The 24,964-nt window shown below is 43.8% G+C and overlaps 1 protein-coding gene across 1 annotated transcript in view; it reads left to right on the plus strand.

Annotated features, from left to right (window-relative positions):
* si:ch211-186j3.6 (neural-cadherin) overlaps nucleotides 1-24,964 on the plus strand; it is a 1,133,875-nt gene that overhangs the window by 316,259 nt on the left and 792,652 nt on the right. The window contains 1 exon segment of the mRNA XM_034183518.1: nucleotides 12,283-12,487. Within this exon segment, the coding sequence (XP_034039409.1) occupies nucleotides 12,283-12,487 (205 nt within the window).

A 24,964-nucleotide genomic window follows, 5' to 3' on the forward strand; every position in this document is an offset into this window, starting at 1 on the left:
CTCTTCATTGGCTTCCTGTTAATTCTAGAATATAATTTAAAATTCTTCTTATTACTTAGAAGGTTTTGAATAATCAGGACCTCATAGTACCACATCACCCCAATAGAGCGCTTCGCTCTCAGACTGCAGGCTTACTTGTAGTTCCTAGGGTTTGTAAGAGTAGAATATGAGGCAGAGCCTTCAGCTTTCAGGCTCCTCTCCTGTGGAACCAGCTCCCAATTTGGATCAGGGAGACAGACACCCTCTCTACTTTTAAGATTAGGCTTAAAACTTTCCTTTTTGCTAAAGCTTATAGTTAGGGCTGGATCAGGTGACCCTGAACCATCCCTTAGTTATGCTGCTATAGACTTAGACTGCTGGGGGGTTCCCATGATGCACTGAGTGTTTCTTTCTCTTTTTGCTCTGTATGCACCACTCTGCATTTAATCATTAGTGATTGATCTCTGCTCCCCTCCGCAGCATGTCTTTTTCCTGGTTCTCTCCTTCAGCCCCAACCAGTCCCAGCAGAAGACTGCCCCTCCCTGAGCCTGGTTCTGCTGGAGGTTTCTTTCTGTTAAAAGGGAGTTTTTCCTTCCCACTGTCGCCAAGTGCTTGCTCACAGGGGGTCGTTTTGACCGTTGGGGTTTTTACGTAATTATTGTATGGCCTTGCCTTACAATATAAAGCGCCTTGGGGCAACTGTTTGTTGTGATTTGGCGCTATATAAATAAAATTGATTGATTGATTGATTGATTATTTTTGCATATTCTAGATCACCAGATCCGGAATCCGGATCCGATCATCACCAAACTTTGTTGTTTGATAGAACATTTGACTATGTTCCACCCTAATTTTAGAGTTAGAACTAGAATGTCAAAATTCCCCCTATCCCACAATGGTGAAGAATCCTTTAAAAACTTCCTGGACCCGGATCGTGATTCGGATCACCACTAAAATCTAAACAATTGTTCCTCTTGTCATTTCCAACCACACCACAAAATGTCATCAAAATCCCTTCAAAACTTTTTGATTTATCCTGCTGACAAACAGACAGACAAACAAACAAACAAACAAACTTGACCGAAAACATAACCTCCTTGGCGGAGGTAAAAATAGCAGCCATGCAAACAGCGGACCTGACGAGAGCTTGTGACAGAGCCAGTCGCTTCAGATTAGGTTTATTCATATAGCACACTTACAATGTCCACAGTTGCACATGGTTATATAAAAAAGTATGTACATATAAAACATACACATACCATTCATATACACATAACTATCATTTTATCAGGAAGAATATAAAAAGAGTATGGCAATAAAACACTTCAAAATGAATAAAATAAAACCATATTCAAAAATACAAACACTATCAAATAAAAATTTAAACTAAAAAGTCAATGATGGTTTGCGCCATGCGGCTCTACCGCGACGCGCGGAACTCCTCCGCACGTCTGTCTTAATGTGCCGAAAAAGTGCTGATGTCCACGTCTTTTCACAATTCCTGTGCTAGTCAGATGACATACCGGATCAAGACAGCGTCCAGTTTAAAAATGAACGGCACATTTCACTGTTACAGGAGTTTTTGTCATGGAAAGAGAAGCGGCTCCACCATGCGTCGCGGCGGAACCGCATGGCGCAAAGAAACGCTGTGATGAAGCCTCACAGGACATGTTTGGACATGTCCAGCTCATGCACAATCACAATCGGATATTCACACGACTTGAAAGCAACCGGAATCCGTCTGAAATCCACCTGAAAGCCGTCCTGTGAAACCAACACGGAGGTGGTTTTGTGCGGTGTAATGAACGGCTCCATGGCGTGTCCCAAGTGTGATTGTTCATCATATATTCGCTCTATATTATTAATATATCCGCAATTCATACTAGGACATTTGTCATTTTTGGCCATTTTTTTTGCGGATGACAATGAACGCCCGTACTTTGTATACTCAATTCATGCGCAATTAATCCTCTCCCCAGTGGGACAGGGCCCTTATAGATTGCATTCAGGATTCCTTAATTGGGGAATTATGTAAATCTATATCTGTAAGAGAATAACCCAGGGTCCTGTTTTGGGTCTTCTTTCATTTGCTATTCATAAACTTTTTGGGAAACAACGCCCAAAATTCATGTTTTCATTTTTATGCAAATGACACTTACTGTTGTGCCACTATCTTCTATAAAGCTTTGGAGTGTCTGCAAACTGCTTTTATTAGAGTGCAACCTCAGTTTTATCAGCTGAAGATTGAAAAAAATGATCTTTTTAAATTGTAGGAAGGAGCTCTTAAACCAGGGTATTGTCACTGCTCAACATGTTCAAAAAAAAAAAAAAAGCCATCACAATAGTATATGAATACATCAGTTCAGTGTGTTCATATGCTGGATGCTGTGTGTCATGGAGCTTTAAGGTTCAAAACAACCTGCAGATGCTTTACTCATCATTGTGTACTGTACTCTGAAGCCACCCGGCCTTTGTTGTTTATGAGTTGACTTAGTCATTGGTTTATTTTTATCTGTAAAGCTGTTCTTGGTAGACTCCCTGCTGTTATCAGTCTTTCTGTCCCAAAAACATGGCACATATTGGTTAGGGTCTCAAGATGCCAACCTTATGACTGATCTGAAAAGAAAGACAGAGTTGGGCAGGAATGCCTTCATCTGTTTGGAATACTCTCAAACACTAGGATCTACTGTAATTCTACTCACAGAGTTTAAAGGAACTTTGAAGTCTTTGAGTCTGTTTCAGTTGTTTGACTGTTGAAATTACATTTTTTCCTGCGTTTTGATTACAAGTAGATCTCATTTTGAGATGTCTGTTGTTTGATGTGATTTTTTCAGAAACTATGTATTGCTGCCATTCTTGATCAGTTCTCTCATGTAAAAGGGATTTTAATCCCTGGGATGAACCTCAGTCTACCTCATTCCACGTCTTTAGATTAAGGACTTTCTCTGAGATCGGTCACAAAGAGTCAGGATTGGCCCCCACATGTCCACAGCTCTCACACTCTGCACCGGTTACCCTCGAGGCTGCATGCTGAGGCCACTGCTCTTCTGCTCTTCACCCTCTACACCTCTGACTGCACCCCTGTCCACACCAGCAACACCTTCATTAAAGTAGGCCTGCATTGAAATAAATGTGGTCAGATTTCAGAAAGAAATAGCTGATATGTATTTATAAGACCCTTGTGAATGCAGTAAAGTAAATCTGTAAGCCCAAATTTGTAATTCAGCGGAGAAATCTTCGTTTAAAAATGATAAATTTGCAGCTAAAATTTAGGCCTCTGGGAAAACAGTTTGTACAGCCGTATCATTTCCATGATGTCAAGGACAAGACGACGCACTCCCACCTTCAGTCTGATCCCGCATTGAAAATTGATTTTATCTGTTAGTAATGTTACTTATACACGTCCTGGTTTCAACATCCAAAAGTAAGCTGCAATGAATGTGAGATACAGATCTGTGTGCTCAGATCAGCAATGACATCGACAGCGGGCGCCGTTCTTCCTCTCCCGCTCTCTGCCTCCGCTGCGCTTATTAAGTCTGCGGGCTCGTTAACGAGCTCGTCAACCGCCGACGCGGGCCACTCACACTGCCCGTGTCTGCTTTGCAGCCGGTGTTGTGCCAGATTCAGCGCACAACACCGGCATCACCTCTCTGTCTACTGAATGGAGCTGCAGCACACTTGGCACAAGTCCTGAGATTACGCTCGCTGTTTTAATGCGAAGCGGCCGGTACACCTGTTGCTGCAAGGACAGACTTCTTGCGGCAAAATCCACAGCCCCGCACGTCACCGCAATTGGAGCCCCAGAGCTCCATGGACGCTGAGAGAGGTTTATATATTTTTAATGACTGGGATTCTTTGCGGGTCTCGCCTCCATATCCCGCGATGGTACCGGAGGCGAAAGACAGTAGATTTTCATTGAGACACCACTCAATCAAACAGGCGTACAAAAAAGTCCCACAAAATAATTTTCAGGCAAAAATAAAAATAAATGTATACTCACCAAACGTACCGCAAGACAATATGAAGTTTTAAAAAAATGTCAATCCTTCCATATAAGACAAAAAGGTAAGCGATGCAAACTGACGTAAATTCACTAATTACAATTGGTGCAATGCATGCTGGGAGAGGGTCTTGTCCGTGACGTCTCGGCAGCGTCCATGATGAGAGGGAAAATTTGCGGAGGGCTAAATGTTAGCTGTAAATTTGTCATTTTCAAATGAAGATTTCTCCATTGAATGACAGATCTGGGCTTGCAGATTTACTTTACTACATTCAGAAGGATCTCATGTGTAAATGTAAGTCATTTTTTGTTCAAAAAATCTGACTGCATTTTTTTTCAATGCAGGTCTCCTTTAAGTATACGGATGACACCACAATGGTAGGCTGTATCACTGGAGGAGATGAGTCCGCCTTCCTTGACCAGGTCTCTCATGAAAAAGGAATGAGGTGGAATACCTGACAGTGTGGTGTAGAGAAAATAACCTGTTACTGAACACATCCAAAACCAAGGAGCTAATCATAGAGTTCAGGAGAAAAAAACAGACATTCAGCCAATTGCCATTAAAGCAAGAGCAAATAGACTGAAAAACAGTTTCTACCCAACTGCTGTTAGATCTTTGAATGCTGCTGGAACAAAACAGGCAGGTCACGTGCCACACATGAAATGAGTGCAATATTTGTTTATATATAAATGTGCAATATCCACTGTCACAGAAATATCCACAGTTGTTGTACATACGTTTCTCTTTTTTTTTTCTTTTTTTTTTTACATGTGTTTTTATTTATTTATTTATTTTTGCTACTACATTCTTATATATATATATATATTTTCTTTTTTGTGCTCTGGACATACATGCGCTCTGTTAAATGTTATGTTTCTTTTCTTTGCCAGACATTTCAAGTCTGTGCGTGGTTTACTCAGGTTTATATCTTCACTGAAAGACTTGCACCTTACCTTTGTACTGGATACAGTGACGATAAAAAAATCTGTATGTGGTGGAATACATAATGATAATTTAAAAGCTGTTTTCTGTTGCCCTCCAGTTATCTTGGTTTTGTTCAGTTCACCTGAAACTTTCATTTTTTAGACGTAACCAAATTGTTGGTTTCCCCACTTTTAAAGTTTCTGCTATCTGTCAGAAACCCCACCCCAGGGGTCCACTTCTGGCCTGCTTCACTTTAATTGGCTTCTCTGTAGAACTCTTTGAATTCCAATTAGCAGCTACCAAATGCAAATTAAACACTGGGAATAGAATTCATACCTTTTATCTGCCGAATTTTGCCACAAGGGAGCAGGCCACAAGTGGACATGGAACTGCTCGTCAGCCAGCTGTCCAATTACTTAAGATCTCTGAAGATGGAGTAGCTGTGGCTGTTACTCCTGAATGGTGAATGAGATAGTTTTGTAATGTCATGATCTAATCTTTTGTATCATGTTTTGTTCTCTTTTATTGTGCTTAGTTTAGTTTGATTTGTTTTTCTGTGTCGATTTTCTCTTGTTGGGTTTTTGCTGCTTGGGCTTTGTCTTTCCCTATCTCTCTTTTCTGTTTCTCTTGGTGCTTGGTGGTGGGTGGTGCATACTGTCTGGGCCACACCCTGTTCTGGAGATTTCCACACACCTGTTTCCAATCTGTAGCTCATCACCAGGGTGTACGAGGGTAGGCTGAAAAGTTCTAAAGCTCACCAAGAAGGAGAAATGCCATTTCAATAAAACTTGGCATGCATTAAGTTCAACTCTTCTGATGACTGACTGTGTTATTTTCTTCCAGGTTGTGAGGTAGTTTGTGGTTCATAGCCAAGTTTGAATGTTCGTGGTAGAGGGAAACGGCAAAAATGGACAAAATCTGGCATCGCGGTGTGATTAAGTACCTGCATAAGAAGGGGTTAAAGCTCAAGGACATTGATGCGGATATGGTTGCTACATTAGGGGATGAAGTTCACTCCATATCTACAGTGCAGAAGTGGGCAGCTGAATTTAAGAGGGGCAGAGAGAGCCTTGAAGACGACCCAAGGTCTGGGCGGCCTGCAACAGCCACAACCCAGAAAAACATTGACCTTGTTCATGAAATGGTGATGGACGACAGACGATCGATGATTAATCAGCTAGCAGATGCTGTGGGAATATCCCGTGAGAGAATTGAACACATTCTGCATGAAGAACTTGGAATGTCAAAGGTGTCAGCTTGGTGGGTGCCACGTCTTCTGACGCCTGATCAGAAATGCACCAGGCTAGTCATGTCGAAGGCAAACTTGGCACAATTTGAAGAGGATCCAGCCAATTACATGGAACGTTTTCTTACCCAGGATGAGTGTTGGGTTCACCACTTTGAACCAGAGACAAAAAAACAATCAATGCAGTGGAAACACCCAAGGTCACCACCTCCAAAGAAGGCCAAGGTTGTTTCATCTGCGGTGAAGGTCATGGTTTCAGTTTTCTGGGATGCCAAGGGCATTGTGTTTGTGGACTATCTTGAAAAGGGACAAACCATAAATGGACAGTACTATTCTAACCTACTGCGACAGTTATGCGAGGCTATCAAAAAGAAGCGACCAGGAAAGCTGATGAAAGGGGTGCTGTTCCATAAAGACAATGCTCCAGCTCACAAGTCAACAGTGGCCATGGCCACTATCTATGAGTGTGGATTCGAACTGGTAGATCACCCACCATACTCCCCTGACTTGGCACCCTCGGACTTTCATCTGTTCCCAAACCTGAAAAAAAAACTTGGCTGGGAAGCACTATCGGAGCAATGATGAGGTGATGGCTGCCGTTGAGGACTATTTTGACTCTCAAGATGAAAGCTTCTATGCCAAGGGAATCGAAGCACTCAAGCACCGCTGGTAGACGTGTGTGGAGTTAAAGGGAGACTATGTAGAAAAATAACCCTGAATTTGTTCAATTCAACAACTGCATCATAGTAAGCCTTAGAACTTTTCAGCCTACCCTCGTATATAAGCTTCACTGGTTGCACTGGTTCTCCGCCAGACCGTTGTGCTTCATGTCTTTGCTTCCAGCTCTGTTCATGTCTTTTTCTAGTCCTGCCTGCCACATTGTGTTTTTTGACCACCTGCCTGTTCTTTTGACCAGGCCTCAACACCTGATGTTACTGATTTGTCTGCTGATCTTGGACCGTGTTTTTGTGTACTGGACCCTGTTTTACCAACCAGTAAATGATCTTAAACTACAGAGCTGTGAGTTTGAGTCCTGCATTTGTGTCAAGATGTCTCTGTCCACTCAAACCTGATAGAACGATCTGGCCACTGATGGACACAGTGGACTCAAATGCATTCCAGCTGGTGGTATACATCATAGCCGCCAGCTAGCGCAGCAAGAAGACCACCTAACCACCCTAAGCTCTGGATTCAGTGACCTTGCCAAGCAACAAGACTTATTCATGTCATCCGTGAGTTCACAGATGGAGCAACTTATTGCCAAATTGACTAATCAGGCCTCTACCAACTCAGTTCCGACCATTACCAGTCAATCACTTTTGGGACCGAGGGCAGCCCCACTGGCATCTGCAACTGTGCCTGTTTTTGTAATCAGCTTTTGTGACCTAAGCATTTCTCAGGAGAGTCCAGATACGTCAAGCCTTTTATCACGCAGTGTGAATTGCAATTTGAGTTGATGTCAGCAATGTTTCCGTCCGAACGGGTGATGATAGCATTTATGATAACTCGCCTTACTAGCCGGGCTGTGGCATGGGCATCGGCAGAGTGGAGCAGGCAGTCACATTCATGTGGCTCTCTCCAAGCCTTCAAGACCACTCTCATGCACATTTTTCAGCATACATCCCCAGGACATGAAGCAGCACGATCCCTGATGAAGCTCAAACAAGGAAACAGATGAGTCCCCGCCTATACAATCAACTTCTGCATCCTGGCGTCCAAGAGTGAGTGGAATCCGGCCACCCTCCAGGATGTGTTCCTCCAGGGTCTTGCCAACCATATCCAGAGCCAGCTCATCGGGATTGACCTCCCCGAAGATCTGGACGAGCTTATTGCTCTTGCCATCTGCACCGATCATGGTTTGGTGGACCATCCTCGGTGAAAACCTTGCCTCCCAGCTCAGTGTTCTGCTCTCTGCCTGCACGAGCCACCGTCTTGAACCATCTTGGCCCCAGCTCTCCTCACAGCTCCACAGACAAACCAATGAAGCTGGGTTGCACCTGTTTATCCACGGAGGAACATCAGTGCTGAAGGGAGGAGGGCCTGTGTTTTTACTGTCAACAGGCAGGACCTGTGATTCCAGCCTGACTGGAAAATCACTAAGGGCCCTTGGGCAAGGTCCTTAATCCCCTAGTTGCTCCTGGTGTGTAGTGAGTACCTTGTATGGCAGCACCCTCACATTGGGGTGAATGTGAGGCATTATTGTGAAGCACTTTGAACATCTGATGCAGATGGAAAAGCGCTATATAAATGCAGTCCATTTACTATTTATACCACTGGAATTAAACATGAAAGTCCACAAGAACATCTTGCTTTATTTGATTTCCACTGTAGTGATGCATAGATGCAACATAAAAAAGGCCACTGCCCAAATACTTATGGACCTGGCTGTACTTTTGCAGGACTCGTGTCTGCTGTACTGGTCCATCTGGTGGTGTTGAATTGGTCTCATTATCTCGCTACAGCTTGTTTGCCTTGACTGGCAGTTTTTGTAAAGAGGTGAAGTGGATGTTGTAGTTTCGTGTTTGCTGATTTCATCACTGAAATTGTGTAGATACAGCACACCGCATAAATCATGGACCAGTTTCCTGAAGAGGTCTTTCTTCAATTTTATGGTTGCATCCATACACTGTTAAAAAAAAAAAAAAGAGGTTCACTGTTGGATAGGACTCTCGTTTTCAACCTTCATTCTATATAATTCTCCTCTTAAATATTTACAACCATTTTTTTCACTTGTGGAAACATCAGTTGTTCCTCTAAAACCAAAATAGTAGCTCCTGTGTGTGTGTCTGTGTGTGAGTGTGTGTGTGAGTAAGAGACACTGCTAAGTAAAATCATTCATTCCCCCCCCCACCCACCTTCAAATTTTCTGCTTGACAAAACTATATGACTAAAATAAATGTTCCTGTTCCTCTTTTCTGCACCTTACGTCTACTCTGTTTGCAGGTCCACTTTGAACTTCCCCTCTTTCTCACCCTGCACTTACATTGTCATCACTGTTTTAATGATATGTAAATCCTTTCTACTAGACATGTGGATCTATACCGATCGGTATCTAGATACAAACGTGTGCGATGCGAGAGCATTGTTTCACTCAGTGTGCATCGATTCAATTGACAGGTGAAATCATGTTGCGTCGCTCGCTGCCTGCTTGCGTCGTTTTTTTCTGAGGCACATTGAAGCACCACGGACAGTTGAGGAGAACGGAGTGGCCGTTGTTTTTGAGGGTCTTTATCAAGAAAATTATTATTTCTTTACACTGATTGCAGACTGCAGCGGGTCTGCTGGAAGCTTGAAGCAACGAAGCAGAGCTTCAACCTGCTGTTCACTGGTTCTCTGCTTCACTGGTTTTCAGAAGCGGCAAGTCCACAATTTCTTCCATGTTTGGAACAAGTGCAATTGGGGATGCTTCTCCCCTTTGTGACTAGATTTTTTTGTCATCATTCACCATATGTAAAATCTCCCTCTCACACCCTGGGGGTTGAGTTGGGGCAGGGGGTACCATGTGTATTCCTCAAGTTTGGGTCCTCTGCCTGGGAGTTTAAGAGTTGTACACAGTATCTTAGCTGTTCCTAGCACTGCACTCTTCTGGACAGAGACCTCTGATGTTGTGCCTGGAATCTGCTGGAGCCACTCTTCCAGTTTGGGGGTTACAGCTCCTAGTGCTCCTATTACCATTGGGACCACTTTGGACTATACCTTCCAGCCTGTGGAACCTCTCGATTTTCTCATGCTCCATCTTTCTGATGTTGTTGTTAGCTAGCTAGGATTGTCACATCCGTCCAACTGCAGTTTCTTTCCCTTGTCAACCACCACTATGTCTGGTTGGTTGGCCAGCAGCTGCTTATCTGTCTGGAATTTGAAGTCCCACAGGACCTTAGCCCTGCCATTTTCAACTACCTTTAGTGGCGTCTCCCACTGGAACTTGGGAACTTCTAATCTTTTTGCAGCACAGATGTTCCTGTACACGATTCCCATCGTTTGGATGGGCCTCTCAGTGTACGCTGTCCCAGCTTGCATCTTGCATCTTTGGGGCACATTTGCACAGTCTTCAACCTTGACGTTCTGATGTCAGATGAATTCCTCCATCTGTCAGTGGTACATCCCATGGAGGGGCTTGGAGACATTTTGTGCCTTGACATCAGTGGCGTCTATCTCCTCCCCAGTCAGTTTATTATTCCAGCTGGATATCTGATGAGTGGTAGGTCATATGTAGTGACAGCTTTGTTCTTTTTCCTACCATTGAGGTGGCATCTTAGCACCTGTCTTACCTTCTACAGGTATGAGAATTTTCAGTATTTTAAGTGTAGACCATTATTTTAAAATAAAAGCATAAATGCATTAAATCACTCAACTCTTCTAGTAGCCGTTTAAAATCCAAGATGTTGTTTTGTTGACTCACTGAGAAGAAAAACGAATCTTAAAGGATGAAGGGAAATACATGTTAAATTGTTGTTTTTTTTGTGTTTTGTAGTTTTTTCTGTGCACAGCGGTAAATGTTTGTTTAAAAACAAAATCTTCAACAAATTTAGAGTTTTATCCTTGACAGTATTAACAATACTGTCCTTGATGGAAACCACTTATGCAGACAAAAAAAAAAAAAAAATCAAGAGCTATAAAACATTTTTGTGCATAGAAGAAATCTGAGATGTTTTACTTCAGTGCACAAAAAACAAGGACAAAAAAATACGTTGCCTTTCTGTTTTTATTGAGTACGAGGTCTGTTACTAAAGTATCCAACCTTATTATTTTTTTCAAAAACCATATGGATTTGAATCACGTGTGATTGTGTCAGACAAGCTTGAACCCTCGTGCACATGCGTGAGTTTTTCCACGCCTGTCGGTTGCGTCAGTCGCCTGTGAGCAGGCTTTGAGTGAGGAGTGGTCCACCCCCTCGTCGGATTTTCATTGTCAGGAAATGGCGGAATGATTTGGGCTTTTTTTCCATCCGAATTTTTTCAGAAACTGTTAGAGACTGGTAGCTGGAAACCATTAGAAAAAATTATCTGGCTTTCGGTGAAAATGTTACGGGCTTGGTACTTGCCTCATGGGGCACAGCAACGCCGTGATGAAGCCTCACAGGACATGTTCTGGCATGTCCAGGCACATCCACAATTTCTCGGATAATCACTTGATGGAAAAACCACCGACAGCTGTCTGAACGCCATCTCAAAGCCGTCCTGTGAGACCAAAACAGAGGTGGTTTTGTCTCGCTCCAGTAGCAAATCCATCGTGACGCGCAGAGCCTCCGCTTGGCTTTCCATGACAAAATCTCTTGTTAAAAGTGAAATCTGCCGGAAAATGGTTGATGTCCAGCTCTTGTGATAACCAGAGAAATGGCACACGATGGTCACAGATCCAGACAGCCATCCGTTTAGAAATGAAATGGTCGTTCAGCCTGTCAATGGCGGCTTCGGAGCGTGGCGCGCCCCACAGCCGCTGGGGGCCGTCCTTAAAGCAACGGTAACACTCCTTATTCTCTACCAAGCCCGTAACATTTTCACCAAAAGCCAGATAAATTTTTCTAATGGTTTCCAGCTGCCAGTCTCTAACAGTTTCTGAAAAAATTCTGATGGAAAAAAAGCCCAAATCATTCCGCCATTTCCTGGCAATGAAACAACGACGAGGGGGCTGGACCACTCCTCACTCAAAGCCTGCTCACAGGCGAATGACGCAACCGACAGGCATGGAAAAACTCACGCATGCGCACGAGGGTTCAAGCTTGTCTGACGCAATCACACGTGATTCAAATCCATATGGTTTTTGAAAAAAATAATAAGGTCTGATACTTTTCTAATAGACCTTGTATATCTGTGGAAGTGGAGGTTAGTGGACATCTGGGGTTGGATTCCCCTACCATCCTGGTCTCGCTGTGTCTGTGGGTTTCCATCCAAGTATACCCATCAAGTTTGTTCTCCTAATAATCCTGTGAGTGTGAACATCTAGAGGTCCTCCCCAGACACCGCTCAGTGGTTGCTGACTGCTTCTCATGATCACATTGGATCTAAACATCTGTGGTTAAGTGCAGAGACAGAATGGATGAATAAACTGTCTTTTATTAGTATTACAAACATGTCTTCTCGACTTTCCCTCACTATATGTTCTATTCAGTCCATTTTCTCCTTGTTTCTCCAGTTTCCTGGTCACACCTGCTGTGTCCTTCCAGAAGAAACCAATCAGCTACAGCCTCCTTATCAATCCCAGCAGCCTCTTCTCCATCAACACGGACACGGGTGAAATTAGCCTGACCAGGCCCATTGACTATGAGAGCGACCAGCATCGCTACCTGCTGTTGGTCCGGGCCAGTGAGGGCGCCAACAGCATGAGCAGCGCAGCAGAGGTTAGTGTGTGTGTGTGTGAGTGTGTGTTTGTTCTGTCAAACCCGCTGCCTCAGTATTCTTTAATCCTCAGATGTTTTTTGACAGGACAAGGTTGTCCCGTTCCATTCTGCTGATGAACTGATTTCATGTGTCTTGTTTAACAAAGTGGCCTTTGATGTGTTTGATTTCAAAGTTTTGTCTTTTACACTTTGGAGAGACTTTGAGAACCGAGGCGGTGATGGATTAAACCTTTAGGCTCTGAAGATAAAAAAGAAATCACAAATAACTCACCCGTTTGTGTCCATGTTTTGCCCTTTTCTCATTCATTAAATGTGTTCCATCAGAACGTTGTGTACATCCTCAAAACTTTGAGGGGACATCAGACAGAGAACTTTCCTGATGGCTGTTTTGTCCTGTCCTTGTTCGTAGCTTGCCAGTTGGCGTTCAGTTGACGTTGTGCTGTTTTCTCACATCGGCAGCATAAAAACCATCACAGCAGAATTCCCTCTTCACTTTCACAAAGCTGTGCATTGTCCTGTAACACATCCTGCTTTCTTGCATAAGAGCCTTTCAAAATAAGAGTACATTTGAACATAAACTCCAATTCTACTACCAGTAGTAATAAACGGGTGGGTTGATGCTCGGCTCTGGGGTCCCCAAGCATGGATACGGTAATGCTGCATAGACCAGACTATAAACCGGTTCATTGTGCAGGAATGGAAGAAGGAAAAAAAACTATTCAGGAGTCATAAAATACTCTGGAACCCATTGCCAGTTTCCATTAAAACCCACGACTTATCTCAGGCAACATTCTAAGTCAGGGAACTCTTTCTCCCATGAGCAACATCAGCCAGCTCAATGAGGGAAATCTCAACACATTTCCAAGCCAGATTGGATGTTTGTGCTCGATCCACTGTGGGATCTCCTCCCATTCAGGTTGCTTCTCCAAATCGCCAAAGGGACTTGATCTAGAGGAGTCTTATTAAGATACCAAAACTTCACCCAGTGGCAACATTCAGTCGAAGTCAGAGTTTGTAGTTTGGGTCATAGCTCCCTCTTTATATATTGGGAGGATTCAATCAAGGCACAGTAAGGTCCATAAGTAAATAGGCACTGTGATGTTTTTATTTATTTATTTTTTGCTTCTTTGCACCTGTCAGGATTTGCCCCTGCTCGGTTCAGGGTTATGATTTTCGGTGTCTGTCTTTCCTTCATTGATTCCCTTTGGTCTGTTTTTTGATCATCTGTTTATTTTTCTTTGATCACAGGTTGTAGTTTCTGTTGTTCACACTTTAGCCATGTGATGAGTGCCATTCTTGTTTTGCTCAGTCTTTGATCCTCTGTCTTTGACTTTTGATTTATGATTGCTTTAAGACAGTGGTTTTACTTTCCACGTTCACCACAGTAGTCATTGGTTGTATTATGTGTTTTATACTTGTGCCATATATTAGTTGTGTTCTAGTTTCAGCCCCAGCCTTTGATTTTCCTGTTTTTTTCCATTTGTTTCTGAGTATGATTCGTTTCATGTTAGTATTTCATTCAGCCTTTGGTTTTGGTTCATCTTTGTTTTGGCTGTTTTATTATTGTGAGTTTATGGTTCTTGGTTGTATTTCGGTCATGCTTCTGCTGTCACTGCATTCTCTTTAGAGGGTGACACAGAAAAATTCCTGTCCCATCCCAATCCCGGGCCAGAGTAAAAAAATAAAATAAATTCCTGTCCTGTCCCAATCCTGGTAAAATGATTCCCACTTCCATCCCGCTCCCATTCAGAATGACTCCCGCTCCTGTACCGCTCCCATTTTTCCTTCTTTTAGTTTTTACGTTTTATTATTCTGCAGTTTTATTTCAGAAGATATGGCAACAGGAACAGTTCATCTGTGGTAATACAAGGAGGGACTTATTGCCTTAATCCAAATAATAAAAAAAAAACTTCACTAAAAGACACAAAACATAAATAATGCATGGCCTGTGGTCTTATAGTTGTTCAAAATGTGGTGGTAGTGAACACGTAATGATCCTGACATTTACTTTGACTTCTATTTCTGTAACTGCAGACTGTATGAAACCAACATATTTCATGTTTGTGTGGTCAACTTTATTTTTATTTATTTATTGTTAATATATATCCATTCCTACATTTAAGGCCTGCAGCATTTTCCAAGAAAAAAAAAAAGGTTGGGACAGGGCATTTTATTCTAAATGTAAAAATTAATCAGTCATTTCACCACGACAGTCCGATACAGCGTCCGCATCACTGCAGATGCTGCACCGATCTGTCAATCGATCTCACACTCCATCTGTCCCTCTCTCGTGAACAAGACCCCGAGATACTTAAACTCCTCCACTTGAAGCAAGGACACTCCACTGACCTAAAGAGGGCAAAGCACATTTTTCCGGTCGAGAACCATGGCCTTGGATTTGGAGGTGCTGATTTTCATCCCGGACGCTTCACACTGAGCTGCAAACCACCCCAGTGCACGCTGAATGTCCTGAATTGACGAAGCCAACAGAACCACATCGTCACAAACAGCAGAGACGAGATTCTGTGGTTCCCAAACCAGACCCCCTTTACACCCTGGCTGCTCCTAGAAATTCTGTCCATAAAGATAATGAACAGAACCGGTTACAAAAGGCAGCCCTGGTGGAGGCCAACGTACACTGGAAACAGGTTTGACTTACTACTGGCAATGCGAACCAAGCTCCTGCTGTGGTCGTACAGGGACCGGATAGCCCTTAGCAAAGGACTCCGGACCCCATACTCCCGGAGCACCCCCCACAGGGTGCCCCGATCCACAAAGCACATGTGGACTGGTTGGGCGAACTCCCATGAACCCTCGAGCACCCGATGGAGCGTGTAGAGCTGGTCCATTGTGCCGCGACCAGGACGAAAACCACACTGCTCCTCCTGAATCCGAGGTTTGACTATCGGTCGAATTCTCCTCTTCAGTACTCTGGAATAGACCTTACCAGGGGGGCTGAGGAGTGTGATCCCCCTGTAGTTGGAACACACCCTCCGGTCCCCCTTCTTAAACAGAGGGACCACCACCCCGGTCTGCCAATCCAGAGGCACTGTCCTCGACTGCCATGCGATGTTGAAGAGGCGTGTCAGCCAAGACAGTCCCACAACATCCAGAGACTTAAGGTACTCAGGATGGATTTCATCCACCCCAGGAGCCTTGCCACCGAGGAGCTTTCTAACCACCTCGGTGACTTCGGCCCGGGTAATGGATGAGTCTGCCTCTGAGTCCCCAGTCTCTGCTTCCTCTTCGGAAGACGTGACGATGGGATTGAAGAGATCCTCGAAGTATGCCTTCCACCGCCTGACAACATCTCCAGTCAGGGTCAACAGCTCCCCATCCGCACCGTAGACAGTGCTGGTGGAGAGCTGCTTCCGCCTCCTGATGCGTCAGATGGTTTGCCAGAATTTCTTCGAGGCCGACCGATAGTCCTCCTCCATGGCCTCCCCAAACTCCTCCCAGACCCGAGTTTTTGTCTCTGCGACGGCAAGGGCTGCAGCACGCCTCCAGGGTCCCACCTACCAACAAAGACAAGTAGGACTCCTTCTTCAGCTTGACGGCATCCCTTACTTCTGGCATCCACCACCAGGTTCGGGGATTGCTGCCACGACAGGCACCAGAGACCCCTTGACCACAGGTAGGAGCGGCCACATCAACAATGGAGGCTGAGAACATGGTCCACTCGGACTCCATGTCTCCAACCTCCCCCGGGATCTGGGAGAAGCTCTCCCGGAGGTTGGAGTTGAAGACCTCACTGACAGAGGGTTCCACCAGTCATTCCCAGCAAACCCTCAAGATACAATTGAGCCTGCCAGGTCTGACCAGCTTCATCCCCTCACAGCGGATCCAACTCACCACCAGGCAGTGATCGGTCGACAGCTCAGCCCCTCTCTTCACTCAAGTGTCCGAGACACGTGGCCGAAGGTCAGATGATATGACTACAAAGTCGATCATCGACCTCTGGCTCAGGGTGTCTTGGTGCCACGTGCAGTTATGGACACCCTTGTGCTCGAACATGGTGTTCGTGATGGACAAACTGTGACTAGCACAGAAGTCCAACAACTGGACACCACTCAGGCTCAGATCAGGGAGGCTGTGCTTCCTGATCACCCCCCCCCCCCAGGTCTCACTGGTGTAGAAATCCCCCAATCCCCCAGGAGAACAATGGAGTCCCCAGTCGGAGCGCTATCTAGTACCCCTCCCAGGGATTCCAAAAAGGTCGGGTACTCTGCACTTCTGCTCAGCCCGTAGGCTGAGACAACAGTGAGAGACCTGTCCCCGACCCGAAGGCGTAGAGACGCGACCCTCTTGTTCACCGGAGTGAACTCCAACATATGGCGACTGAGCTGGGGAGCAATAAGCAATGCGACCCCAGCTCTCCACTTCTCCCCGTGGGCAATGCCTGAAAAGTGGAGCATCCAGCCCCTCTCCAGGAATTGGGTACCAGAGCCCAAGCTGTGCGTGGAGGTGAGCCCGACTATCTCTAGTCGGTATCTCCCAACCTCCCGCACAAGCTCAGGCTCCTTCCCCCCCAGCGAGGTGACATTCCATGTCCCAACAGCCAGGGGCTGTGAGTGCGGACAGGGCTGCCGGGCCACCCGCCCTCGACCGCCACCCAATCCTCTCTGCACCCGACCCCCATGGCCCCCTCTGCAGGTGGTGAACCCACAGGAGGGCGGGCCCATGTTGCTCTTTCGGGCTGAGCCAGCCGAGAAAGAGCGACGTGGATGAAAGAGGAACAAAAGAGTGATGAAGCTCCAAGTATTATATTTAATTTGCATTAAATATAATACTTGGAGCTTCTGAAGCTCCTAGTATTATATTTAATGCAAATTATCAGCTGTGAATGGTGACACAGCAGACAAAATTTGCACTGTCCTGTCTCTCCAGTAACAGGTAGTTCCACCTGACATGATGATCTATGGAGCCAGTGTTCAGCTGTTCACACTGTTTTTATTGCTACACTACTTTATATAACCTGGCAAAATGTTGTTCTGGGTTTGAATCCCACTCATGCTACCTGTCTGCATCTGTGGACAAGACACTTCATCTGCATCGTCTCAGTCCTCTCAGCTGTAACTGGGTACTGGCCTTGACTGGGGAGGTAACCTGCTTTGGACTGGCATTCCATCCTGCGGAACTCACAGACTCTCAGAATCCAGAGATATATGCCAACGCGATGGGCCTTATGGTCTATATAGGACTTACTGCTACTCACATCATCCAATGAAAGCTGGTTTCAGAATGTATTTTTCTACAAAATATGTCTTTGGGAGAGTGTTTTGTATTTGAGCTAATGCAGTATTTAGAGTTTGTGCATTTACTTATGGGTTATAAAAAAGTAGGAACTGTGCATACAAATGGCTGCAATGTCTAAAAGCAATATTTGTGCTAAATCTCTTGTATGAAAGCTGAAAGTCGACACTACAAGGACATCTTGATGGAGGTGCGAGCGTGTGCTCCAGGTGTCGATGTACCTGCTCTGGTTGCAGTCGCTACTCTGGCCTTGGGCTAAAACACAAAGACTTTTTGACAAGTGAGAATGAGGTGAGATGATGAGAGGAGAGAAAGGAAGTAAGAGCAGAACTGCAGGGACTCTGTGGCTTCCCTCGTCAGAAAGCTTCAATCTGCCCTCTGGAGCTCAGCGATGGACTTTGAACTTCCACGCAACGTCTCATCACATACTGCAAATCCAGCAGGTTCTAGATGCAAAAGCTGTACTTGCCTGGCACTGGCAGACAGAACGCAGGCTGTGAGTGCATTTAAGGCGCCACACTGATCGTGTGCCTGCTGGGCACACGCTTATATGCCTGCTGGGCACACACTTATATTTCATTATGTGGGGTGCCTGTTGATGGCTTCCTACCATATACGACACCTGAAAGAAGTATTCACCTCCATTATGACTATGATAGAGAAAAAAAATCAACTGTACTTACACTTTCTAATGTAAAACAACTGAATTATCACTTTTTCAGCAAGTTTACACAAAATATTTCAGGTGATGGATAGAGAAGAAAAAAATCCAAGTCACTCATCAGCTGTTGGGGTTAGCTCAGTTATTTTGGAGTATGGCACAGATATAAATCTGACTAAAGCAGCATTACAAAGACTTGTGAGGGAAGCCACCAAAGCAGTTTTCACCCATGTGCAAGCACCATGAAGGTAAATGGTAAATGGACTGCATTTATATAGCACTTTTACATCTGCATCAGACACTCAAAGCGCTTTGCAAATTATGCCTCACATTCACCCCAATGTCAGGGTGCTGCCATACAAGGTGCTCACTACACACCGGGAGCAATAGGGGATTAAAGACCTTGCCCAAGGACCCTTAGTGATTTTCCAATCAGGCTGGGATTTGAACCAAGGATCTTCTGGTCTCAAGCCCAACACCTTAAACACTAAACCATCACCTCCCCAAGGTGTTTAGATATTACCAATGGTGGGCACAGTTCCACTAATCCACTAGCTTCAAATTATTAAGATAGTGTTTTCATTATCGGATTAGCTTTTCAGATAATTTTGAAAACCCTCATCAGACCACTTAGCTTCCAATAAATTTAGGTCAGATAATTTTTAGATCGCTAACATATTTTTGCAGGCAGAGTGAATAAAGCTTAACAGTTAAAAACATTTGTGAAGTCTGAAATCAAAGATTTTAGTACCTGCCTGTTAAATGTTTTGTAGCAGACAGACAGTGCTGTCCTGTGCAGGCAGAGGAGAGCTGGTTTGAGGAGACAAAGGAAGTGAGAGAGGGGAAAAAAGATCATTTCTCTTTACACCATACAGACTCACTGGCATATCACGCAAGTCATCAACAGGCATACAGGTTTAACTTATGGTTAAAATTTTAACCAAACTAATTCCACACAAGATTTTTTAAATGAATGTCACATCCAGAATTTCATAAAGTGAACATATCAGTTATATTTTTTTTTAAGTATGTAGTTTTAAAGTAATGCACTAATTTTGAAGGTTTTAGTGTATGGTCACGCATGCTCCTTGTGAACCATCTGCTGTTCATGGATGATTTGAAAATCTATGCCACCACAAAAAAGGGACTCTGTGAGCTCGTGGAAACTGTCCATAAGTTCTCCAAAGACATTGGTATGGAAGTTGGACTTGATAAATGCTCAAAATGCACAATCAAAAAAGGTAAAAAGACAAAAACCAAAAACATACAACAAAAGCAACAAAAAGAATACCTAAATTGCTTAAAAAAGATCTGCAAAACAGAGTTGACACCAAAGAACAAGATCACAGCCATAAACCAGTTTGCAATACCAGTGGTGAGCTATGGGTTTGGCATCGTAGACTGGCCACAGCGTGAGCTTAACAAGTTGGACATGAAAACCAGGAAGATGCTCACCCTCCACAAAGTCATGTACAGAAATCAGTGCATGGACAGAATATATCTCCCTCGCAGAGAAGGCGGTCTGGGTCTCACTGAAATCAACCAGGCCTACAGAGCATTGATAATAAGTATTGTACAGTACTTAAAGAGCTCTGAAGATGAAATCATGAAAAAGGATGCACAACACCACGAGAAGACCTTATCTGAACAGACCTCAGTCACTAAACTGGCAAAAAACCTTGGCAGAGAACTTCTACAAGAGAGAGAAAGCAACAATCTGACGCCTGCAACAAAACTTGCAAGACAGACCAGAGAACTACGGAGCCCTGGAAGTGTCATCGCAAAATGTTTTGCATGTGGAGAGAATGTGCGCACGTTTTATTATATTGTGTGCACGTTTTAAGCATCGTTTGAGTAAAACAAGGGCACAATCTACTTAAACGTGGCCAGAATTTGTAAAATGTGCACTCAATTACTCAATATCAATCAATCAATCAACTTTTTTCTTGTATAGCGCCAAATCACAACAAACAGTTGCCCCAAGGCGCTCCACATTGCAAGGCAAGGCCATACAATAATTATGAAACACAGTCTACGTCTAAAGCAACATAACCAAGGGATGGTCCAGGGTCACCCGATCCAGCCCTAACTATAAGCCTTAGCGAAAAGGAAAGTTTTAAGCCTAATCTTAAAAGTAGAGAGGGTATCTGTCTCCCTGATCTGAATTGGGAGCTGGTTCCACAGGAGAGGAGCCTGAAAGCTGAAGGCTCTGCCTCCCATTCTACTCTTACAAACCCTAGGAACTACAAGTAAGCCCGCAGTCTGAGAGCGAAGCGCTCTAATGGGGTAATATGGTACTATGAGGTCCCTAAGATAAGATGGGACCTGATTATTCAAAACCTTATAAGTAAGAAGAAGAATTTTAAATTCTATTCTAGCATTAACAGGAAGCCAATGAAGGGAGGCCAACACGGGTGAGATATGCTCTCTCCTGCTAGTCCCCGTCAGTACTCTAGCTGCAGCATTCTGAACCAACTGAAGGCTTTTTAGGGAACTTTTAGGACAACCTGATAATAATGAATTACAATAGTCCAGCCTAGAGGAAACAAATGCATGAATTAGTTTTTCAGCATCACTCTGAGACAAGACCTTTCTGATTTTAGAGATATTGCGTAAATGCAAAAAGGCAGTCCTACATATTTGTTTAATATGCGCTTTGAATGACATATCCTGATCAAAAATAACTCCAAGATTTCTCACAGTATTACCAGAGATCAGGGAAATGCCATCCAGAGTAACGATCTGGTTAGACACCATGCTTCTAAGATTTGTGGGGCCAAGTACAATAACTTCAGTTTTATCTGAGTTTAAAAGCAGGAAATTAGAGGTCATCCATGTCTTTATGTCTGTAAGACAATCCTGCAGTTTAGCTAATTGGTGCGTATCCTCTGGCTTCATGGATAGATAAAGCTGGGTATCATCTGCGTAACAATGAAAATTTAAGCAATACCGTCTAATAATACTGCCCAAGGGAAGCATGTATAAAGTGAATAAATTGGTCCTAGCACAGAACCTTGTGGAACTCCATAATTAACTTTAGTCTGTGAAGAAGATTCCCCATTTACATGAACAAACTGTAATCTATTAGACAAATATGATTCAAACCACCGCAGCGCAATGCCTTTAATACCTATGACATGCTCTAATCTCTGTAATAAAATTTTATGGTCAACAGTATCAAAAGCAGCACTGAGGTCCAACAGAACAAGCACAGAGATAAGTCCACTGTCCGAAGCCATAAGAAGATCATTTGTAACCTTCACTAATGCTGTTTCTGTACTATGATGAATTCTAAAACCTGACTGAAACTCTTCAAATAGACCATTCCTCTGCAGGTGATCAGTTAGCTGTTTTACAACTACCCTCTCAAGAATCTTTGAGAGAAAAGGAAGGTTGGAGATTGGCCTATAATTAGCTAAGATAGCTGGGTCAAGTGATGGCTTTTTAAGTAATGGTTTAATTACTGCCACCTTAAAGGCCTGTGGTACATAACCAACTAACAAAGATAGATTGATCATATTTAAGATTGAAGCATTAAATAATGGTAGGACTTCCTTGAGCAGCCTGGCAGGAATGGGGTCTAATAAGCATGTTGATGGTTTGGATGAAGTAACTAATGAAAATAACTCAGACAGAACAATCGGAGAGAAAGAGTCTAACCAAATACCGGCATCACTGAAAGCAGCCAAAGATAACGATACATCTTTGGGATGGTTATGAGTAATTTTTTCTCTAATAGTCAAAATTTTGTTAGCAAAGAAAGTCATGAAGTCATTACTAGTTAAAGTTAATGGAATACTCAGCTCAATAGAGCTCTGACTATTTGTCAGCCTGGCTACAGTGCTGAAAAGAAACCTGGGGTTGTTCTTATTTTCTTCAATTAGTGATGAGTAGAAAGATGTCCTAGCTTCACGAAGGGCTTTCTTATAGAGCAACAAACTCTTTTTCCAGGCTAAGTGAAGATCTTCTAAATTAGTGAGACGCCATTTCCTCTCCAACTTACGGGTTATCTGCTTTAAGCTACGAGTTTGTGAGTTATACCACGGAGTCAGACACTTCTGATTTAAAGCTCTCTTTTTCAGAGGAGCTACAGCATCCAAAGTTGTCTTCAATGAGGATGTAAAACTATTGACAAGATACTCTAACTCCCTTACAGAGTTTAGGTAGCTACTCTGCTCTGTGTTGGTATATGACATTAGAGAACATAAAGAAGGAATCATATCCTTAAACCTAGTTACAGCGCTTTCTGAAAGACTTCTAGTGTAATGAAACTTATTCCCCACTGCAGGGTAGTCCATCAGGGTAAATGTAAATGTTATTAAAAAATGATCAGACAAAAGGGAGTTTTCAGGGAATACTGTTAAGTCTTCTATTTCCATACCATAAGTCAGAACAAGATCTAAAATATGATTAAAGTGGTGGGTGGACTCATTACTTTTTGAGCAAAGCCGATAGAGTCTAATAATAGATTAAATGCAGTGTTGAGGCTGTCATTCTCAGCATCTGTGTGGATGTTAAAGTCGCCCACTATAATTATCTTATCTGAGCTAAGCACTAAGTCAGACAAAAGGTCTGAAAATTCACAGAGAAACTCACAGTAACGACCAGGTGGACGATAGATAATAACAAATAAAACTGGTTTTTGGGACTTCCAATTTGGATGGACAAGACTAAGATACAAGCTTTCAAATGAATTAAAGCTCTGTCTAGGTTTTTGATTAATTAATAAGCTGGAATGGAAGATTGCTGCTAATCCTCCGCCCCGGCCCGTGCTACGAGCATTCTGACAGTTAGTGTGACTCGGGGGTGTTGACTCATTTAAACTAACATATTCATCCTGCTGTAACCAAGTTTCTGTTAGGCAGAATAAATCAATACGTTGATCAATTATTATATCATTTACCAACAGGGACTTAGAAGAAAGAGACCTAATGTTTAATAGACCACATTTAACTGTTTTAGTCTGTGGTGCAATTGAAGGTGCTATATTATTTTTTCTTTTTGAATTTTTATGCTTAAATAGATTTTTGCTAGTTATTGGTGGTCTGGGAGCAGGCACCGTCTCTATGGGGATGGGGCAACGAGGGGATGGCAGGGGGAGAGAAGCTGCAGAGAGGTGTATAAGACCACAGCTCTGCCTCCTGGTCCCAACGCTAGACAGTCACAGTTTGGAGGATCCCAAAAAATTGGCCAGATTTCTAGAAATGAGAGCTGCTCCCTCTAAAGTGGGATGGATGCCGTCTCTCCTAACAAGACCAGGTTTTCCCCAGAAGCTTTGCCAATTATCAATGAAGCCCACCTCATTTTTTGGACACCACTCAGACAGCCAGCAATTCAAGGAGAACATGCGGCTAAACATGTCACTCCCGGTCTGATTGGGGAGGGGCCCAGAGAAAACAACAGAGTCCGACATTGTTTTTGCAAAGTTACACACCGATTCAATGTTAATTTTAGTGACCTCCGATTGGCGTAACCGAGTGTCATTACTGCCGACGTGAATTACAATTTTACCAAATTTACGCTTAGCCTTAGCCAGCAATTTCAAATGTCCTTCGATGTCGCCTGCTCTGGCCCCCGGAAGACAATTGACAATGGTTGCTGGTGTCGCTAACTTCACATTTCTCAAAACAGAGTCGCCAATAACCAGAGTTTGATCCTCGGCGAGTGTATCGTCGAGTGGGGAAAAACAGTTAGAGATGTGAACGGGTTGACGGTGTACACGGGGCTTCTGTTTAGGGCTACGCTTCCTCCTCACAGTCACCCAGTCAGCCTGCCTTCCCGACTGCACGGGGTCTGCCAGGGGGGAACTAACGGCGGCTAAGCTACCTTGGTCCGCACCGACTACAGGGGCCTGGTTAGCTGTAGAATTTTCCACGGTGCGGAGCCGAGCCTCCAATTCGCCCAGCCTGGCCTCCAAAGCTACGAATAAGCTGCACTTATTACAAGTACCGTTACTGCTAAAAGAGGCCGAGGAATAACTAAACATTTCACACCCAGAGCAGAAAAGTGCAGGAGAGACAGGAGAAGCCGCCATGCTAAAACGGCTAAGAGCTAGTAGCTATGCTAAGCTAGCGGATTCCCAAACAGGGAATCCGACACTAGACAGGCTGTGGGGCAGCACAGGTAACGCACAACAACAGTGCTAAAAAATAAAATAAAAATAAAAATCCACTGGACAGGCTGTGGAGCAGCACAGGCAACGCACGACAACAGTGCTAAAACAAAATAAAAATCCACTAGACAGGCTGTGGAGCAGCACAGGTAACGCACGACAACAGTGCCAAAATAAAATAAAAATCCACTAGACAGGCTGTGGAGCAGCACAGGTAACGCACAACAACAGTGCTAAAATAAAATAAAAATCAACTAGACAGGCTGTGGAGCAGCACAGGTAACGCACGACAACAGTGCCAAAACAAAATAAAAATCCACTAGACAGGCTGTGGAGCAGCACAGGTAACGCACAACAACAGTGCTAAAAAATAAAATAAAATAAAAATAAAAATCCACTGGACAGGCTGTGGAGCAGCACAGGTAACGCACAACAACAGTGCTAAAAAATA

The sequence above is a fragment of the Thalassophryne amazonica genome, chromosome 2 (genome assembly GCF_902500255.1).
Source record: "Thalassophryne amazonica chromosome 2, fThaAma1.1, whole genome shotgun sequence".
NCBI classification, from domain to species: Eukaryota; Metazoa; Chordata; class Actinopteri; order Batrachoidiformes; family Batrachoididae; genus Thalassophryne; species Thalassophryne amazonica.